At 39.6% G+C, this 20,941-nt stretch overlaps 1 protein-coding gene across 4 annotated transcripts in view; it reads left to right on the forward strand.

The window, feature by feature from the left end:
- Window positions 1-20,941, forward strand: part of LOC138759581 (ubiquilin-1-like) — an 85,444-nt gene that overhangs the window by 24,861 nt on the left and 39,642 nt on the right. For all 4 annotated transcript variants that reach the window (XM_069930253.1, XM_069930243.1, XM_069930267.1 and 1 more), the window contains exons 2-5: window positions 7,314-7,465; window positions 11,009-11,103; window positions 17,795-18,057; window positions 18,729-18,887. In XM_069930253.1, the coding sequence (XP_069786354.1) occupies window positions 7,314-7,465; window positions 11,009-11,103; window positions 17,795-18,057; window positions 18,729-18,887 (669 nt within the window). The remainder of the gene's footprint in view (window positions 1-7,313; window positions 7,466-11,008; window positions 11,104-17,794; window positions 18,058-18,728; window positions 18,888-20,941) is intronic.

Consider the following 20,941-nt stretch of genomic DNA (forward strand, 5'->3'; position numbering starts at 1 on the left):
AAATATTTCAGTAACAATTGAGTCTAGAGCAGTGATTCTCAAGCTTCCCTTCCCACTTAAAGTGGTACGTGAGTAGGAAGAAAAAGGTTGAGAACCACTGGCTTAGACCATAAGTCTTGGGAGCAGAATTAGGCCATTTGGCCCATTGAGTCTGCTCTGCCATTTAAATTGTGAGTGATGTATTTTTCCTTTCAACCCCATTTTCCTGCCTTCTCATAAATGTTGGCACCCTTCCTAATCAATAAATTGTCAATCTCTGCTTGAAATATACCCACTGACTTTTCATCTGCATCCGTATGTGAATTGAAATCTGGTCTATTTTCATGAACATGAGTTACAAAATTTGTTGTTTTGCCGCAGAAGTATTGTGCATTACAGGTGCAAAAGTGGCTATAAATTACATTTCTATAAATTCATGCAAAAGAAAAAAATGGTGAGGTAGTGCCTGTGGTCCATTGCCCATTCAGAAATATGATGGTGGAGGGGAAGAAGCTGGTTTTGTAACGTTTGGTGTTCGTCTTTGGGCTTCTGTACCTCCTTCCTGATGGTAATAGTAAGAAGAGGGCATGGTCTGGGTTGTGAGCTTCCTTGATGATGGAGGCTTCTTTCTTGAGACTCCACCTCTTATAGATGTCCTCAATGGAGTCGAGACGAATGCCCATGATGATGCTGGCCAAGTTAACAACCCTCTGTAGCCTTTCCTGCCTTGTGCATCAGACCTCCATACCAAACAGAGATGCAACCAGTCAGAATACTCTCTACAGGACACATGTAGAAATTTGCAAGTGTTTGGTGACAAAACCAAATCTCCTCAATTTTTTCTTAATAAGGTATAACCACTGGTGAGGTTTCTTAATAATTGCATCAACATGATGGATCGAGGATATATCTTCAGAGATGTTGACACCTGGGGAGGAGTCACGTGATGGAGTAGTGGCCGGACGGTGAACTCCAGCCCTCTCCAGAAAAGTTGGGAAAAACAAGAGAAAATATAAAGGCACAGAAATAAAAGTTAAAGAAAAGTGAGTATAAAGAAGATGGCGACAAAAAAAGAAAAATCAAAATCAACGGTAAGAAGAGAGGAAGAGAAGACAACGGAGGAAGAGAGAGAAGGCCTTACCTGTCCGAAGAGGCCCGATGTGGAGAGAGAAGCCCGCTTCCTCAGGTCGGTAGAAATACGACTACAAAAATGGCTCGCAGAGCCGAGTAAAAGTGCGCAACTGCGCATGAAAAAAAACACACCGACGGGAGGGGGGACCAGCTGGGGAGTCGATCTCCACAGCCGGCAACGACAGCTGCAGAACACCTGCAGCAAGAAGAGACCACAGAAAACAATGAAAACAAGAAAGAAGAGAAGAAAAGGGTAACAAAGAAACAACAGATGGCCAACCCAGAGGAAGAAGAAGAGGAAGAATACAGTGAAATAGATGAAGGGAAAGGCAAGGTAAATGATATACTTTCTCTTGTTAGAGGATACATGGAGTCATTTAAAGAATGGCAAACACAGGAATTCAATGATTTAAGAAGAAGAATAAACAACACAGAAGAGAAAGTGAATAAAATAGATATGACCTTAACAGAAATGGGAAAGAAAATGGACAAGATGGAAGAGCGGGCAGTAGCAGCAGAAATGGAGGTAGAAGACTTAAAAAAGAAATTGGAGGAATCTAATAAAAAAACTAAAGAGACACAAGAACTACTAGCTCAAAAAATAGATATAATGGAAAATTATAACAGAAGAAATAACATAAAGATAGTGGGCCTTAAGGAAGATGAAGAAGGCAAGAATATGAGGGAGTTTATAAAAGTGTGGATCCCTAAGACCCTAGGATGTCCAGAACTACAGCAAGAAATGGAAATAGAAAGGGCACATAGAGCATTGGCCTCTAAACCACAACCACAACAAAAACCAAGATCTATTGTAGTAAAATTCCTAAGATATACTACAAGAGAAAAGGTACTGGAGAAGACAATGGAAAAAGTAAGAGAAGGCAACAAACCACTGGAGTATAAAGGGCAAAAAATCTTCATTTATCCAGATATAAGTTTTGAACTCCTAAAGAAGAGAAAAGAGTTCAATACAGCAAAGGCGATTTTATGGAAGAAAGGGTATAAAATTATACTAAAGCATCCAGCGGTATTGAAAATATTTATTCCAGGACAACAAAACAGACTATTCTCGGATCCAGAAGAAGCACGAAAATTTGCAGAACAATTACAAAAATAGACTGAGGGATGAAGACGGGTAATGAGAGTAAAAATGATCACGATTGATATGTATGCAGGTAAAGAGGTATAAGAGTGAATAGAGACAATGTGCATACGTGATTGTATCTGTAATTAGAGGAAAATATAGATAGTAGAGACAAGAATTAATAAGGGAAGGTAATGAAATAGAGAGAATAAGGAGGGAATTAAAAGAGTGACCTTTGTGACATATGAAAAGTGAAATCTTTTCTGGGGGGGGCTGGGTGGGGGGAAATAGCGGTCACTGCAAAATCAGTTGACGCTTGCGAGTGGATTCGCAAATCCAAATGGAGAGGGGAGATGTGGTTGTCCGACGAGGGATAAAGGACAACTCAGGAGGGGAAGGGGAGATTGGGGATAAAGAAGATAGAAATAGGAGAATAAGGAAAATGTTGGATGTTGTAGGAATGTTGTCTTATAAAGAGTTGAAAATAAGAAAACAGAAATGGAAAAGGAGGAAAGGTAATGATGGAAAAACGGAAAGAGAAGATAAACAAAATATAAAATGGCTACGCTGAACTATATGACTTTAAATATTAATGGAATACATAACCAAATTAAAAGGAAGAAACTACTAAATTTACTGAAAAAGGAAAAAATTGATATAGCATTTGTCCAAGAAACACACTTAACTGAATTGGAGCACAAGAAATTAAAGAGAGATTGGGTAGGACATGTAACAGCAGCATCGTATAATTCAAAAGCAAGAGGAGTGGCTATATTAATTAGCAAAAATGTGCCATTTAAAATAGAAGAGGAAATAATAGATCCAGCAGGGAGATATGTTATGATAAAATGTCAGATATATTCGGAGTTTTGGAATCTACTTTATATATATTCACCTAACGAAGAAGATCAAAAGTTTATGCAAGATATCTTTTTGAAGGTAGCTAATACGCAAGGGAACATACTAATAGGAGGGGATTTCAATCTGAATTTGGATCCAAACATGGATAAAACGGGGAAAAAAATTAACAGGAAGAACAAAGTAACCAAATTTATAATTAAATCAATGCAAGAAATGAAACTTTTGGATATATGGAGGAAACAAAACCCAAAAGAAAAGGAATACTCATACTACTCGACTAGACATAAAACATACTCAAGAATAGACCTATTTTTGTTATCAGCTAGTATGCAGGACAGAGTAAGAAAAACAGAATATAAAGCGAGAATGCTATCGGACCATTCACCCTTAATACTGACAGTAAAGCTAGAGGACATCCCTCCAAGAATGTATAGATGGAGATTAAACCCCATGCTACTTAAAACACTGGATTTTAGAGAATTTATTGAAAAACAATTAAAAATGTATTTTGAAGTAAATACGGAATCAGTGGAAGATAAGTTTATACTATGGGACGCAATGAAAGCATTCATTAGAGGGCAAATAATAAGTTATGTAACCAAGATGAAGAAGGACTATAATCAGGAAACAGAGCAGTTGGAAAGGGAAATAGTAAACATAGAAAAAAAATTAGCAATGAAGGAAGATACAACTAAAAGAAGAGAAATGGCGGATAAAAAAATAAAATATGAAACATTACAAACATATAAGGTAGAGAAGAATATAATGAGGACAAAACAGAAATATTATGAACTAGGTGAAAAAACACACAAAATCCTAGCATGGCAGTGTAGGACAGAGCAAACTAAGAAAATGGTATTGGCAACAAGGAAAAAAGACAAACAAATTACATATAATCCAAAAGAAATTAAGGAAAACTTTAGAGAATTCTATGAACAATTATACCGAACTGAAAACGAAGGGAAAATAGATGAATTTTTGACTAAAATTGAACTACCAAAACTACAAATAGAGGAACAAAATAAATTAACAGAACCATTTGGAACAGTAGAAATACAAGAGATAATAAAAAAAATTACCAAATAATAAGACACCAGGAGAGGATGGATTTCCAATAGAATTCTACAAAACATTTAAAGACTTATTAATACCGCCCTTCCTGGATGTAATCAACCAGATTGATGAGACACAAAACTTACCAGGTTCATGTAAAACAGCAATAATTACAGTAATACTAAAACAAGGGAAAGATCCACTCTCACCAGCGTCATATAGACCAATATCTTTACTAAACACAGATTATAAGATAATAGCTAAACTATTAGCAAACAGATTAGCAGAACAGGTACCGAAAATGGTAAATTTAGACCAAACTGGATTTATCAAAAAAAGACGCACACAGACAATATTTGTAAATTTATTAACTTAATTCATGCAGTAGAAGGAAATAAAGCACTTACAGTAGCAGTTGCTTTAGACGCAGAGAAGGCCTTCGACAGAGTAGAATGGAATTATTTGTTCAAAGTATTGCAAAAATTCAGTTTACCGGAGAAGTATATTGATTGGATTTAAGCATTATATAAGGGACCGTTAGCGAAAGTGACAGTAAATGGACATGTATCAAAGCAATTTAACTTAAGCAGGTCAACGCGGCAGGGATGCCCACTATCACCGTTATTGTTTGCGCTAGCTATAGAACCACTAGCAGAATTGATAAGAATAGATAATAATATAAAAGGAATAAAAATAAAAGACAGGGAAAATAAAATCAGTCTATTTGCAGATGATGTTATAGTGTACTTAACAGAACCAGAACTATCAATAAAAGAATTATATAAGAAATTGAAGGAATATGGAGAAGTGTCGGGTTACAAGATAAACGCAAATAAAAGTGAAACAATGCCTATGAATAATGCAGATTTCTCAAAATTTAAGAAGGAATCTCCATTCAGATGGCAAATGCAGGCAATAAGATACCTAGGTGTACAAATAAACAAAAATCTAGGCCAATTATATAAACTCAATTACAATCCACTAATGAAAAAATTACAGGACGATTTAGAGCATTGGAAAGATCTACCACTAACACTGATAGGAAGGATAAACTGTATTAAAATGAACATTTTTCCAAGGATACTATACTTATTTCAGGCATTGCCAATACAACTGACAGAAAAATTCTTCAAAGAGCTAAAGAAAATAATAAGGAAATTTTTATGGAGAGGGGGGAAACCGAGGATAGCACTAGATAAATTAACAGAATGGTATAAACAAGGAGGCTTACAATTGCCAAACTTCAAAAATTATTATAGAGCCGCACAATTATGATACCTATCAGATTTTTATCAAACAAGGGAAAAACCAGACTGGACGAGATTAGAATTAGATAAAATAGGGGAAAAGATACCTGAACACATATTATATAAATGGGACGAAAAATTGGTACAACATAGAACTTCTCCAGTATTACATCATCTCCTCAATATTTGGAAAAGAAAATTCATGTAGAAAGAAATAAAACAAATTATCAATTACCAAAACTAATATTGACGCAAAATAAGCTACTCCCTTTTACAATAGACAACCTTTCCTTTAGAAAATGGGAAAAAAAAGGGATTAAAAGAATAGAAAATTGTTTTTCAGGAAGTAGATTCTTATTCTTTGAACAAATGAGAGATAAGTACAATATAACTGGAGATACAGCGCTGGCATATTACCAACTGAGATCCTACTTGAAAGATAAATTAGGAAGCAATTTGAGTTTACCAGAGGGAAGTAACCTTGAATATGTGATTACAGATACAATGTTAATCAAAAGATTTATAACAAATATGTATATTAAACTGTAAGAAAAGGAGAATGAGGAAACAAAGGGTAAAACTAAACAAAAATGGGAACAAGATTTAAATATAAAGATAAAAAAGGAAACATGGGAGAAATTATGTTCTGGAACGATGAGAAATACAATAAATACGAGGCTACGTATGATACAATATAATTGGTTACACAGACTATACATTACACCGCAAAAGTTAAATAAATGGGACCCAACAGTATCTGATAGATGTTTTCGATGTAAAAAAGAAATGGGAACAACAATTCATGCAATCTGGACATGTGAGAGAGTAGAAAAATTTTGGGAAGATCTCAATCAGATATTAAATAAAATAACAGAAAACAATATACCAAAGAATCCAGAGATCTTTCTCCTAAGTAACATAAAAAACAAAGAATTTGGAATTGATTTGGAGTATGCACAAAAAAGATTTGTTAAGATAGCCCTAGCCGTAGCAAAAAAATGTATTATGTCAACCTGGAAATTGGAAGATAATTTGAAAATACAACAATGGTATATAGAAATGAATAAATGTATTCCATTAGAAAAAATAACATATAGTTTAAGAAATAATATTGAAATATTCGAACAAGTATGGGAGCCTTACATTAAATACAATAGCGAAAACCTACCGGGAACAAACATTACCTAAGTTGATGGAAGGAGAAGGAAAGAAAAGAATGGACTCAGTAGAATTTCTGGTGTATTTTTGTTGAATGACAACATTGTCTGACTGGCTTAATGCAACCTAGATTGTATACCTAAAATGGATGAGAGGTGGGGGGGTGGCTTGGGAGGAGGGAGGGGGGGGGGAGAAAAAGTCACTGTATATGTGTGAAAAAGTGTATATCATGGCTAATGTGCTTTATGGTGTGAAAAATAAAAAAAATTAAAAAAAAAAGAGATGTTGACACCTAGAAATTTGAAGTTCTTTACCCTTTCCATTGCAGACCCTCGATGAGGACTGGTTGATGTTCTCCCAGTTTTCCCTTTCTGAAGTCCATAATCAGTTCCTTAGTTTTGCTGATGTTGAGTGCAATATTGTTGTGACACCCCTCAACTAACTGATCTATCTCACTCCTGTACGCTTCTTCATTGCCGACAATCATGGTGTCAGCGGAAAATTTGTTGCAGGCATTTGAATTGTGCCCAGCCACAGTCATGTGCAGAGAGTGGTTAAGCTCGTATCCTTAAGTTGCTCCTGTGTTGATAGTCAGTGAGGAGGCAATGCAGTTACTGATCTGTACTGACTGTGGTCTTCTGGTGAGGAAGTCAAGGATTACTGCAATCCTCTTTAGTGATGTACAAGTTTCTGAACATATATTACAGGCCATGGACTACACTTTGTTTCATCAGTGTGAAAATAACCAGATATACTTCAAGCATAATACAATATTTTTTCTTTTTTTTTTTTAAAAACAGTTCAAGGAAGACATAGCCAAACGATTCAAGACTCAGCCAGAGCAGCTTGTACTAATATTTGCTGGAAAAATCCTTAAAGACCCAGATACACTTGCCCAGCATGGAATACAGGATGGACTCACAGTTCACCTGGTAATCAAAACCCAAAGCAGGTAATGCATGTTTGCAAACCAAAACCTATAAGGGCTGTAGTAAGAAAATTATGAACAAAAATGTTGCAAATACTCAGAAGGTCAGACATTAGCTTTGTAGCGAGAAACAGGTAATATTTCGTGCAAGGGACATTCAATAAAAAAGTTTATCAACTGGATAGGTTAACCCTCATTATCTCTGCACAAATGTTGCCAGACATTGGGTATTTGCAACTGTTTGTTTATTTTAGATTTGAAGTATCTGCAGTTTTTTTCGCTTTTGTGATTAAAATAAAGGAATTGCCGAAGCAAAGTGCAATAAAAGGTGTTTTAAAATAAATTTTTATTTGCCCGAGGTAGTGAATAGAATTGCGATTAGATTTGGTTCATGTGAACATATGTATAATTCAGGAACTAAAATGGGCCACTCTGTTGCTTGAGCCGACTCTGCTAATCGAGAAGATCATGGTTGTAATCTCTGATAACCCTTCACATGCTTGCTTATCAATATCGCTGAATTCTGTCTTAAAAATATTTCCAGACTGCCTTCCTCAAAAGCTGTTAAAATCAGAATTCCATAGATTTTCAACCCTCCGAGAAAATGACAAAAATACCTCATCTGTCTCTATATGTGGTACAATTTTAAAAAAAAATTGATTTTTAAGTTTTAGATTCTCCCACAAGGAACATTGCCCTTTATCAGAATCTGAGTTTCCACAAGGTCCTCTTCATTCTTCTAAACTAGCTCGTACAGACCTTGCCTGTATAATGTTCCCAAAAGACAAACAATCCACTCCAGTTTATTCCAGTAATGTACTGCTTTCAGTACATTAACATCTTTATTCAAAACTATCGTAACTGTACAGATTTTTCCAGATGCGACCTTATCAACTTACAGCAAGCATTTCAATTCACTGTTAAAATACCACTAACAATAGCAAAATCTTTCAAATTCTCTAAAAGGATGAATGAACCAACTTGAACATCCTTTCCCAGGCCAACATTCCTATCATGAGACCCTGGTTATTAGATCAATTATTTCAGGCAGACCATGCTACTTGCTTACCTGACATCAGACTGAAACTGACCTTCTATTCTGAACTCTGCCCTGCAAAGAGATGACAAGTTGAATGGGGAAAAGCTCCTTGTCTTCTGAGGATCTCTGTCTCATAGTGGAGAGAGAGCTTTCAGGATGAGCCTAAAAATTGTAAGCACACAAAAGCCCTCCATCAGCTGAAGAAGATGCACAATCTCACAATTTATGCATCTATCCTCTTGCCCTGACTGTGGTTCCCTTATTGACCTCCTTGAGCCCACTCAGTACCCATAAAACTGGAGCACAAGCAGGTAGTTTATAATCTCAAAGGATTGATGAAAAAGTTATGACTGAAGCATAAGGTTCCTACTTTTGCTTTCTGTTCTCCCAGACGCAAATTATAACATTCTGGTTTTTTTGATTACCTGTTGAATCTGAGTGAATAATTCATTAGGATATTCAGAACTCTCTGCATATCAGAGATCTGCAATCTCTCACCATCAAGATAATATACCTTTTTGTTCTTCATGCTAAAATTGACATTTTACATTTTTCCTACATAACAATTCATTTTCCTGCTGGTTTTCCTTCATAGCCTCCTTATGTTCACTTAGAACTTATTTTCCTGCTGTGTAAGCAAATTTAACAACAAAACCTTCAGTTCCTTCATCAAAGTATATACAGTAGAATCCCTGTTATCTGGCACCTACAGGAATCGCGGATGCTGGATATGTGAATTTTCTGATTGACTAAGACTCTTCCAATGCCTGACTAATGCACCTGTATTAAGAATACACTGTTGAAAAGACAAAAGACAGTGCAAAAGGAAAAATAATTTGGAAAAAAAAAAATCAGTATTGTAGTCTTTAATTATGTAAAGTTCACTTTAGTCAAGTAATTCCTGTACTTATAAAATGGAAATTTAAATTCGAACCCCATTTGCTGGTGTGGCAACAGTGTTGCACTAACCATGCTGCCATCATAATTAACCACCCCCTCCACAAGTTTACAGATACAACCTTACTAATATATCTGATACTAATAAAAATAAAGGCTCTTGCTAGGCAGGATAGGGAGACACTTCGGGAGAGTCGCCGCAGCGGCGAGCGGCATTGGCCTGCTCTTCATCCTGGTGTCCCGGTCAGACCCTCGTCGCAATCTGACTCTCCTCCATGCAAGTGTAACGGTCAGTCCCACAGTGCACCCTCCTCCTGTGACAACAAATAGGATGTACGTGTATTGAGGGGCATTGCTAGTTCAGCGGGGTAAACTTGCAGGTGTCCAACGAAATCTCAGTGCTCCCCTGTGGGTCCATCTGCCCAGTCGTATTTATTTGATATGAATTTATTTCCTTTTTTTTCCCCTGGTTGTTTAAGTTTCCAGTTGATTGAATTTTGGATAATGGGGATTTTACTAAATTATTGTTGAGGTCACAGGTTTGATTGCTGTTAATCAGGATTCATGCATGTCATTGTTATACTTATTGGTAACAGAAAAAGATCACCTCTGTTTCCTCTTAATCAAACAATTCATGCTGATATATTATCTTCTGGACAATGAGCTTTTATGTTCCACAATAATGTTTAAAGCACACATAACTTCTGGAAATCCAAATGTAGTATATTCATTGGCTTTTTCATCATCACATCTTCCTTCTTCAAAGCTCTCCAATAAATAGCCCCTGGTATAAAACACCTGAAGCAATTAGAAAAATGTTGATGCTTGGGCTCATGGGATGCCATTACAATTCCTAGACCCAATACCTTGTTCCCACAAACTAATCACCAACAGTTTGCATAACTTGTGTCCCCATTGGTTCTCCTTTCATCCATTTGCTCATTCTTTTTGAAAAGCAATTAACATTGACTATTTAGTCCTGACATTTAAATGTAATTCAGGGGATTGAATGGAGTATTTTCTATCAGCAATAAATATGTACATGCCATTGATATGGGGAATTGTTCAAGGGATGGGTTAATGGTGAGGGTGTTGATGAAAATGAAAATGTCCTGATTAGAATTGCTTTTATGTTGGTGTGAGGTGCAGAATGAAGAGCTTCACTCTGTTCAAGTTAATGTTTTTCAGACAACAATGTTGGGAAAATAGCAGAAAAAAAATAATGTAATTACTGTCCGTGTGGTCGTTCACACTGGGTGCCTTTTTAGATTGCAAGTACCTGAGTGCAACAGTCCCCGAGGTAGGACATGCAGTAGAGTTAATGACTGACAACAAATTTTTCCATACAATTTATATTGCAGGCTTCCTTCAGTCAGTTGTAGAGTTCCTGCAGGATAAATAACGGTGCAGGAATTGACCCAAGATTCCTTCTTTGACTGCATAGTGGCAAAATTCCTTGATTGTGCCGTTGCAAGTCTGCAGTCTAAAAACCAAAATTGTTTCTCCTGATTTGGTGTTGAGATCAAGTGCTCAAGTTACTTTCATATACCTGTTCAAGCAAAACCTGAATCACTGCCTCAAAGAAAATTGAATTAAAATTGTTGTAAGACTTTCCCATTTTTGTTGTACAGACCTGCAGAGCAGCAAAGTCAACCTGAGAGCCAAAGGAACACTGCTACCACTTCCATACCTTCAAGCAGCACAGGTACAACCACCAGCAGCCTTGGTAAGCATCGTTAGTCAACATTCAAGCTAGACTACTCGCGTGTCACTGAATACTGAAATTCATATAGCACTTAAGTTCTGGTTTGCATTTCTAAACTTGCTCTCCATGTACTGATGTTGGAAGAAACAAAATCTTATTGAAGTCTTTGTCTTACGGCTTTACGTTTGGATCTAAAAGGCATGATTTATTTTGAACTGTCGCAGCCCATCCTCTACAATAATGAATGGGATATCAATTCCTGACCTAGAACCAAGGCTGCCAGCTGAGTAACGTCTCTTGGTGCAATTGCTCTCCCTTAAAGAGTGCAATGAACTGAGATTCACTGATGGTGTGTTATACTGATGGCTGGCTCCGCCCCCATCTACCCATGTATAACCCTGGTTTCCTGCCTAAACCCTGAGCCCTTCTGAAGACTACTGTAAGACCCTACCCTCAGTTATGCTAATAAAAGCATATGTTCTCCTTTCAGTCATGAGAGCTTTTATTGACGCTACAATTTTATTAGCTTATTCCCCAGAAGAAGAAAGCGCTGCTCAAGCCAGGTATGCAGCTGATAGTCCCTGTGTCTCCCAATGCAGCTGAGGAGTTCACATACTGGCTAGACTGCTTCCAGGCCTACCTGAACATGGCCAGAGACGTGCAGCCTCTCTACACTGAATATTGACCCCTCCCCTCACCTCTCTTCCTGAATCTGTCCCCTGCAAATCTATCGCTACCAAGAGCAGGATGTACAGCACAGCAGATCGAGACTTGATAAAGTCTGAGACACAATATCTTCTCAATGAAAGTATCATTGAACCTCACACCAGCCCGTGGAGAGCGCAAGTGGTGGTGGTAAAAGGGGAAAACAAGTTCAGGCTAATAATTGATTATAGCCAAACTATTAATCGTTACACGCTCCTGGACACTTAACCCCTCCCTCAAATTGCGGACATGGTAAATGTTATTGCGCAGTATCAGGTCTATTCGACCATTGACTTGAAAGCTGCTTATCACCATCTGCCAATCCATTCCAAGGATCGTTCATATATGGCATTTGAGGCTAACAGTTATCTCTACCAATTCCAGAGGGTCCCTAATGGAGGCAGATGGACAGAATGGTGGATGAGTATGGTTGAATGCTACCTTCCCTTACCTCAATAACATCACCATCTGTGGCCATACCCTGGAGGACCATGATGCCAACCTGAAAATGCTTATAACGACCAAGTGTGTATTCAGGACAAAATATCTGGTTATCCTTGGCTATGTGGTGGAGAATGGCATTGTTGGTCCCGACCCTAATAGGATCCGCCCCTGTTAAAGCTCCCCGTTCCCAGGGCCACGAAGGCTTTGAGGAGATGCCTGGGGTTTTCCTCATATTACACCCAAAGGATCCCTCAACACGCTGATAAGGTTCGACATCTCGTAAAAGCCACTTCTTTTCTCCTCTTAGCCAAAGCCCAAACGGCTTTTAACGACCTCCAAAACCACATTGCGAAAGCCACCATGCATGCAGTGATGAGAATGTACCTTTCAAGGTGGAAAGCGACGCTATAGATATGACCCTGGCTGCTACCTTCAACCAGGCGGGCAGGCTGGTTGCATTTTTTATCAGATATTGCAAGGCCATGAGCTCCGAATCCCCTCTGTGGAAAAGGAGGCTCAAGCCATTGTAGAAGCTGTGAGGCACTGGAGGTATTACCTGGCTGGTAGGAAATTTGCACTCCTCACTGACCAGCACTCTGTCACATTCATGTTTAATAACATCAAGAGGGGAAAAACCAAAAATGACAAAATTGGTAGGTGGAGGATTGAGTTCTACACCTACAATTATGACGTCGCCTATCGGCCAGGAGCCCTTAATGACCCTCCAGATGCCGTATCCAAAGGAAGCTGTACTTCTGCACACACTGTGGTCTCTACATAATGAGCTCTGGCATGCAAGGGTTATCCACATTGCTCATTTTGTCGAGGCTCGTAATCTGCCCTACCCCATGGAAGATGTCAGGGAAATGACCAGGTCTTGCCAAGTCTGCGCAGAGTGCAAGCCACACTTCTACTGCCCCGCTAAGGCGCACTTGTTTAAGTTATCCAGGCCCTTCAAATGGTTTGGTGTCGATTTTTAAGCGACCTCTCCTCTCCATGAACAGGAACTCTTTCTTCCTCTCTGTCATTGATGAGTACTCCCGCTTCCTGTTCGCCATCCCATGTCCAGACACATCCACTTCGTCAGTCATAAAGGCCCGAGATTCCATTTTCACCCTGTTCGGGTATCCCAGCTATATACATAACGACTGGGCTCATCTTTTATGAGCGAAGAGCTATGTCAGTCCCTGCTGGCAGTGGCATTGCATCCAGCAGGACTACTAGCTATAACCCTTGGCGGAATGGGCAGGTTGAAAAGGAAATCGCTGTCTAGAAGGCTGTCAAACTGGCCCCAAAGTCAAGAGGCCTTCCAGACTCACACTGGCAGGAAGTCCTTCCTATGAAGTCCTTGCTCCATTCCATCCGGTCGCTACTATGTACCATGACCGTTGCTACTCCTCATGAGCTCCTATTCAATTTCGAGAGAAGGCCGACAACAGACTTGCCAAGGCAAATAGCGCCTTTGGAAGACTACACAAAAGAGTCTGGAAAAACAATCACCTGAAGAAACACACAAAGATCAGCGTGTACAGAGCCGTTATCATACCCACGCTCCTGTTCGGCTCCGAGTCATGGGTCCTCTACCGGCATCACCTACGGCTCCTAGAACGCTTCCATCAGCACTGACTCCGCTTCATCCTCAACATTCATTGGAATGACTTCATCACCAACCTGGATCACTATACCTGGTCCAGTCCTCAGGAAGCTCATGAGGAGAAGCAAGACCGACGCCCTGGTGGAAAGGGTGTAACTGCTCCATGCCAATCCCACGTATGCCTATATGGAGTACCCGGATGGCAGGGAGGACACCGTCTCCATCAGGGACCGTCTCCATCAGGGAGCTGGCACCCTATGAGCCGCGGAGCTCATTCTCGCCACTCCCAGTCAGGACCTCAGGGAATCTAGTTCAGGAGGAAAGTGCATCCCCCTCCACCGTAGAGCTAGAGACACCGCCCGCCACTCCTCCCCCACAAAGGGATCAGGAGAGCCAAGGAGCCCAAGGTCCTCCCATGCTTAGGTGCTCTAGACCCCCAGATCGCTTAAATTTGTAAATATATTTATTAAAAAAATTTCTGAATCAATGTTCTCTGTCTTCATCCACAAACCCTGTATACTGCAGGAAGAGGTGTATGCAGTGAACTGAGATTCACTGGTGGGGTGTTATACTGATGGCTGGCTCCGCTTCCATCTACTCATATATAACCCTGATTTCCCACCTAAACACTGAGCCCTTCTGAAGACCAGTGTAAGACCCAACCCTTGGTTATAAGTTAATAAAAGCGTATGTTCTTCCTCTCATGAGAGTGAAATGGATGCAGAGCTTCAAGGTGGTGCATTGTGTTTTTACCCAGCTCCTACTAGTCCTCATCACTTTTCATCACTCTGAAACTGATCCGTTAATCAAAACCACTGTGTTATTCACTGCCTCATAAAATGAATTGTGATATTTACTAAATGTTCCCCAAAACTCTGAAGAGATTATTATTTTATTCTCGACAGTGAAAAGAAATGTACATTATGTTAATTAGCTCACACCAAGACACAAGAGCAACTTGTCCGTGAACTACTCTTTGCAGACGATGCCGCTTTAGTTGCCCATTCAGAGCCAGCTCTCCAGCGCATGACGTCCTATTTGTGGAAACTGCCAAAATGTTTGGCCTGGAAATTAGCCTGAAGAAAACTGAGGTCCTCCATCAGCCAGCTCCCCACCATGACTACCAGCCCCCCCCACATCTCCATAGGGCACACAGAACTCAAAACGGTCAACCAGTTTATCTACCTCAGCTGCACCATTTCATTGGATGCAAGGATCGACAATGAGATAGACAACAGACTTGCCAAGGCAAATAGCGCCTTTGGAAGACTACACAAAAGAGTCTGGAAAAACAATCACCTGAAGAAACACACAAAGATCAGCGTGTACAGAGCCGTTGTCATACCCACGCTCCTGTTCGGCTCCGAATCATGGGTCCTCTACTGGCATCACCTACGGCTCCAAGAACACTTCCATCAGCACTGACTCCGCTTCATCCTCAACATTCATTGGAATGACTTCATCACCAACATCGAAGTACTCGAGTTGGCAGAGTCTGCAAGCATCGAATCCACGCTGCTGAAGACCCAACTGCGCTGGGTGGGTCACGTCTCCAGAATGGAGGACCATCGCCTTCCCAAGATCGTGTTATATGGCGAGCTCTCCACTGGCCACCGAGACAGAGGTACACCAAAGAAGAGGTATAAGGACTGCTTAAAGAAATCTCTTGGTGCCTACCACATTGACCACAGCCAGTGGGCTGATATCGCCTCCAACCGTGCATCTTGGCGCCTCACAGTTCGGTGGGCAGCAACCTCCTTTGAAGAAGACCGCAGAGCCCACATCACTGACAAAAGACAAAGGAGGAAAAACCCAACCCCAACCAACCAATTTTCCCTTGCAACCGCTGCAACCGTGCGTGCCTGTCCCGCATCGGACTTGTCAGTCACCAATGAGCCTGCAGCAGACATGGACATTCCCTTCCATAAATCTTCGTCCACGAAGCCAAGTCAAAGAATAAGAAGAAGAGGGTCACAGACCCACAGTAGTTTGCTTAAACCTCTTCCCTGCTCTCCCATCTGAACTACCACCCCCCCCCCCCACTCTGAAATCCCTCCTCTTCCTGATAGGACCTATGGCTACATTGCTACCTCATAGGAAGAAATATCACTGCTTGCAATAAATTGTTGAGGTCATGCTGCACCAGGAACTTGCATCTGCCCAAATATTTAGTGAAGAAGTAGAGTGTAGTCCTAATCTAGTTTATAAGATTTGAGGAATTGAAATGTAAATTTAAAGAAAACCTGACTTATGCATGTTCTAAATGTATGGAGATGCATGAGACTGCAGGTCCTGGAATCTGGAGACAAAATGAACCACTGGAGAAACTCATCAGGTTAGGCAGCATCTGTGGAGGAAAATGGAGAATTGGTGTTTTGGGTTGAGACCGTGCATCAAATCGATGACACCTGGCTGGCTGAGTTCCTCTAGTAACAAGATTTACAAAGTTCAAATTTATTGTCAGATATCACGTTTATCCATGAGATTCTTTTTCCTGTGGGCGATTCAGAATTTATGCTATATAATGTACTCGAAGAAAAATATTCAAAGAGAAATGTAAACAAAGAAAAAAATAAATATTCAGTAATAAATAATGTGCAAAGTTAGAGTACTGAAGTGAATCTCTGAAGGAGCCTGTTTAGGAGTCTGATGGTGGAGGGGTTGCAACTATTCCTGAACCTGGTGGTACAAGTCTTTTTATACCCTTACCTCTTTTATGATGGTAGCAGCAAGAACAGAGCATTTGCTGGGTGATGTGGATCCTTGATGATAGGTGCTACTCTCTGACAGCGGTGTTCCCTGTAGATGTTCTCAATAATGAGGAGAGTTTTGCCTGCTATGTCCTTGACTGTGTCCACAACCTTTTGTAGGGCTTTCCCCTCAAAGGTATAGGTGCCTCAATACAGCCATGATACACCACTTTGCATCTGTAGAAATTTGCCAAGGTTTCCAATGACATACTGAACCTCTGCAAGCTGCTGAGGCAGGAAAGACGCTGATGTACTTTATTGACGATGACATTAGTATGGTGGATCCAGGAAAGGTCCTCTGAGATAGTGACTCACAGGAATTTAAATTTGCTCACCCTCTCCACCTCTGATTTCCCCCAGTTAGCTTTCCCCTCCTAAAGTCCAAAATCAGCTCCTTGGTCTTGGTTACATTAGGTCTTGGTTACATTAGGTCTTGTTTACATTAGGTCTTGGTTACATTAGGTCTTGGTTACATTAGGTCTTGGTTACATTAGGTCTTGGTTACATTAGGTCTTGGTTACATTAGGTCTTGGTTACATTAGGTCTTGGTTACATTAGGTCTTGGTTACATTAGGTCTTGGTTACATTAGGTCTTGGTTACATTAGGTCTTGGTTACATTAGGTCTTGGTTACATTAGGTCTTGGTTACATTAGGTCTTGGTTACATTAGGTCTTGGTTACATTAGGTCTTGGTTACATTAGGTCTTGGTTACATTAGGTATGAGGTTGTCAGTACACCATTCAGCCAAATTTCATTCTCCCTCGTGTGTGCTGACTTTTTGTATATCGCCCGCGACTGTGGTATCAACAGCAAATTTGTAAATGGTGTTGTACTGAAGCACACAGTCAAGTGTAAAGCGAGTAGAGCAAAGTACTAAGAACGCAGCCCTGTGGTGCTCCAGTGCTGATGTCGTTGTGGAGATGTTCTTGCTAATTCACAGTGATTGGGGTCTGGAGGTTTTGGCTCCTAGAGCATGTTTACTTTCCTTCTGTTCATTGCTCTGTCCTGATGGACTTGTATAATTTCCATATGCTTTTTGTTCTGAGAAGATTTGAATGAGCTTCATGTGAAGGATTAAAGTTGTTAACATTTTCCATTCATTGCTGGAGATCTGAGGTAAAGATTAGAAACCATAACGTTTAACATAAACTTTACTACCAAATATTTTTTGTTTTGAATTGCATGAAGCATTTGATCTAATTTGATTTTTATTTCCAGGTGGATTGGGAGGACTTGCAGGCTTGAGCAGTTTGGGATTAAATTCATCCAATTTCATGGAGTTACAAAATCAGATGCAACGTCAGCTAATGTCGAATCCCGAGATGATGTCTCAGATAATGGAAAACCCATTTGTGCAGAACATGCTGTCAAATCCAGAGATGATGAGACAGTTAATTGTGACTAACCCACAGATGCAGCAATTGATCCAGCGAAACCCAGAGATTAGTCACATGCTCAATAACCCAGACATAATGAGACAGGTAAGTTTGGAAATAAGTTACAGTGCTGGGTGCAAGTGGAAAGTTTATTTTCTTAGACACACAGCACAGAAACAGGCCCTTCCAGTCCACGAGCATGTGCCACCATAATCCCACTATGTTTTGAAGGGTGGGAGGAAACCGGAGCACCAGGAGGAAACCCAAGTAAATGTGGGGAAAATGTATAAATTCCTGACAGATAGTGCCTGATTGGAACATTGGTTACTGGCATTGAAATAGTGTTGCACTATTCTATCCATATTGCCCTGGAGGCAAAGAATGTTCCCACCTCAAGATGTAATTGAGTTGAGTTTCTGTATGAACACAGTCTTTCAGAGAGAAAAGGTAAGTGGTGGGAGAAGGCATGATAGCTGAATTTGCATTTTGTAATTTTTCAGTTTTTGAGCATGTCGTTAAATGTGAATATAGTTTTATTATTAGTTTTTAAATGCTTTCTGGTGTTTTGCTCGGCTTTTTGAAAAATCCTAGTCATCTAAAGTTCTTGGTTAAGATCCAATCTACTTTTCTATATTAAACTAAATTATATGTCCAAGAGCTTCAGTTTTTAAAAAAAAAACTTTTAAATCTCACTTTCCAAACTGGACAGCATTGAAGGCATAATTGTTGTCTGCCTGGTTTTAATTTATATTTTAAAAAAAATGTTTTCAAACTAGACTCTGGAGCTTGCTCGAAACCCAGCTATGATGCAGGAAATGATGCGAAACCAAGACCGGGCATTAAGCAACCTGGAAAGTATACCAGGTGGTTACAATGCCTTGAGGCGCATGTACACAGACATTCAGGAGCCAATGTTGAATGCAGCCCAAGAACAGGTGAGTGGGTTGTAATCAGCATTCTACACAGGAAATGATTAATGATGTGGTTTTTGTTGTGGGGAGCGGGGTGTGGGGGGGTGGGGGGCGGGGAATAATATATTCCCTCACCAACTTACGGGAATCCTTGGTCCATGAAGGAACATTTAGAATGGCTTTGAGAATCTTGATTCTCTCCAAAAGCTCACAGAAACCCTATGTAAAGAGTGGAAGGAAGGCATCACATCTCTAATTTCCCATCCACTTGTCCAGCCTATGCTAGAGACTTTAGGTCTGAAGTTAACCTCATCAACATTGAGCAGGAATAGAAAAATTCCAGAGGACATATACAAAGTGAAGGGAGGGAAATTTAGGGGAGACATCAGAAGTAAGTTTTTTTGTTAGAGTTGTAAGTGTCTGGAATATATTGCCAGGGATGGTTGGCTTGGCTTCAGAACATTGATGGAAGGAAAATAAAGGGTTATGAGAATGGGAGGGTTTAGTACATTTTTTTAAAAAATGGGTTGGCACAACATCAAGGGCCAAACTGCCTGTGCTGTGCTGTAGAGTTCTATATTCTAATCTTTTCTGAGCCCACTGGACTGGAAACAAGTTATCCTTGGCTCTGAGGGTCTACAGAAGAAAAAGGTTATAAAAGCCAATTGGATCTAAATAATATATAATCATCTCCCAAGAGGAATCCCCATGGAGACAGTGAAGATGAATGTGTCATTTTTAAACCCTGTATAACTTGCAAGAAAAAGATGCTATTCTATAATTGGCACTGTTTGTCAGATACACAAACTGGATGGTCCAAAGGGTGATTGTAAGCTGACACTATAATTTGATGCATCAGTTCTAGCTAATTCAAGGGTAGGTGTGAATGGTGTTGGATGTGGTAGGGTACTTCATCATATTGGTATTTCCATTGGTCATGTCTTATTCTAGTGCAATTAGTAATGAAATGACAGGGATTTCAATATGATCAGATGTTAACAATGGCTATATTAATTATTTAATCCTTTTTAATAAATGGTTCAAACAGATGCATTTGATGTGGAGCATATATATCAGAATAATTATTCATTATAATAATTGAAAATCTTGCTAAAAGATCCCTTGTTCTACTCACTAGTGGCTCTGTTGTATTTAATTTCTTTTAGTGCCTGTCGATTATTCTCTCATGTAGAAGTATTGATGCTCGATAACCCCTTTCTCACTTCTATATCCATATGAAACAATATTTTGATAAGTTTGGTGTGTTTTATTTGGACTCACTTTTTGGTAGTTAAGTCATATTGTGGTTGTTAAGTTATGCAGTAAGTTAAACATTAGCTTTTCACTTATTGCATTTTTTTTATTTAGCGTACGTCTTGAAATGAGTCCTCTGCAACGTGTTTAGATCATCTTAACTGTGGTCTCAGCACAAAAATAAAAAAAATGGGCACCTCATTGGGAATCCTTCCTTGCTGAGACCATGAAGAGAGGAATCCCAGCTTCAGTATATAAGTCTGGGATTTCTGATAGCTGTGTTTGTCAATGAAATATCAAGTGATCCATAACCAAATTTTACTGTCTTTCTCCTACAAGACTTGAAAATTAAAAAAATTACTAAACCTTAATTTTATTGTGTCTTTGCATAGAATTAGAAACATTTATCAGTGGAGAAAACAAAGTTTTGCCACTTCGTGTTCTTAGATTCATATACTTCTCTCGGTAGCTTTGTGTTTTGCAATTATTTTGAAGAATGGATTGAAATAGAAGAAACTGTTTCCAGTCCAAGTGGAAAAGTTGATCGTCGGGTCTTCCTTTAATCTTTTGAAAATCTTGGCATTGATGAATTTGTGCATAAGAATTTAAATTAAAGTATTTTTATGCTCGGCCATAGAGTCAAACAACATGGAAACTGGACCTTGTGGCCGAACTTGTCCACGCTGACTAAAATATCCCACGCACACTCGTCTCACCTGCCTGTGTTTGGACCAATCCCTCTAAACTTATACTATCCATCGATCAGTCCAAATTTTTCTTGGGCATTACAACTCTGATTACCCAAAATGGTTGGGGCCAGGCCT

This window comes from Narcine bancroftii, chromosome 1 (genome assembly GCF_036971445.1).
Source record: "Narcine bancroftii isolate sNarBan1 chromosome 1, sNarBan1.hap1, whole genome shotgun sequence".
Classification (NCBI taxonomy): Eukaryota; Metazoa; Chordata; class Chondrichthyes; order Torpediniformes; family Narcinidae; genus Narcine; species Narcine bancroftii.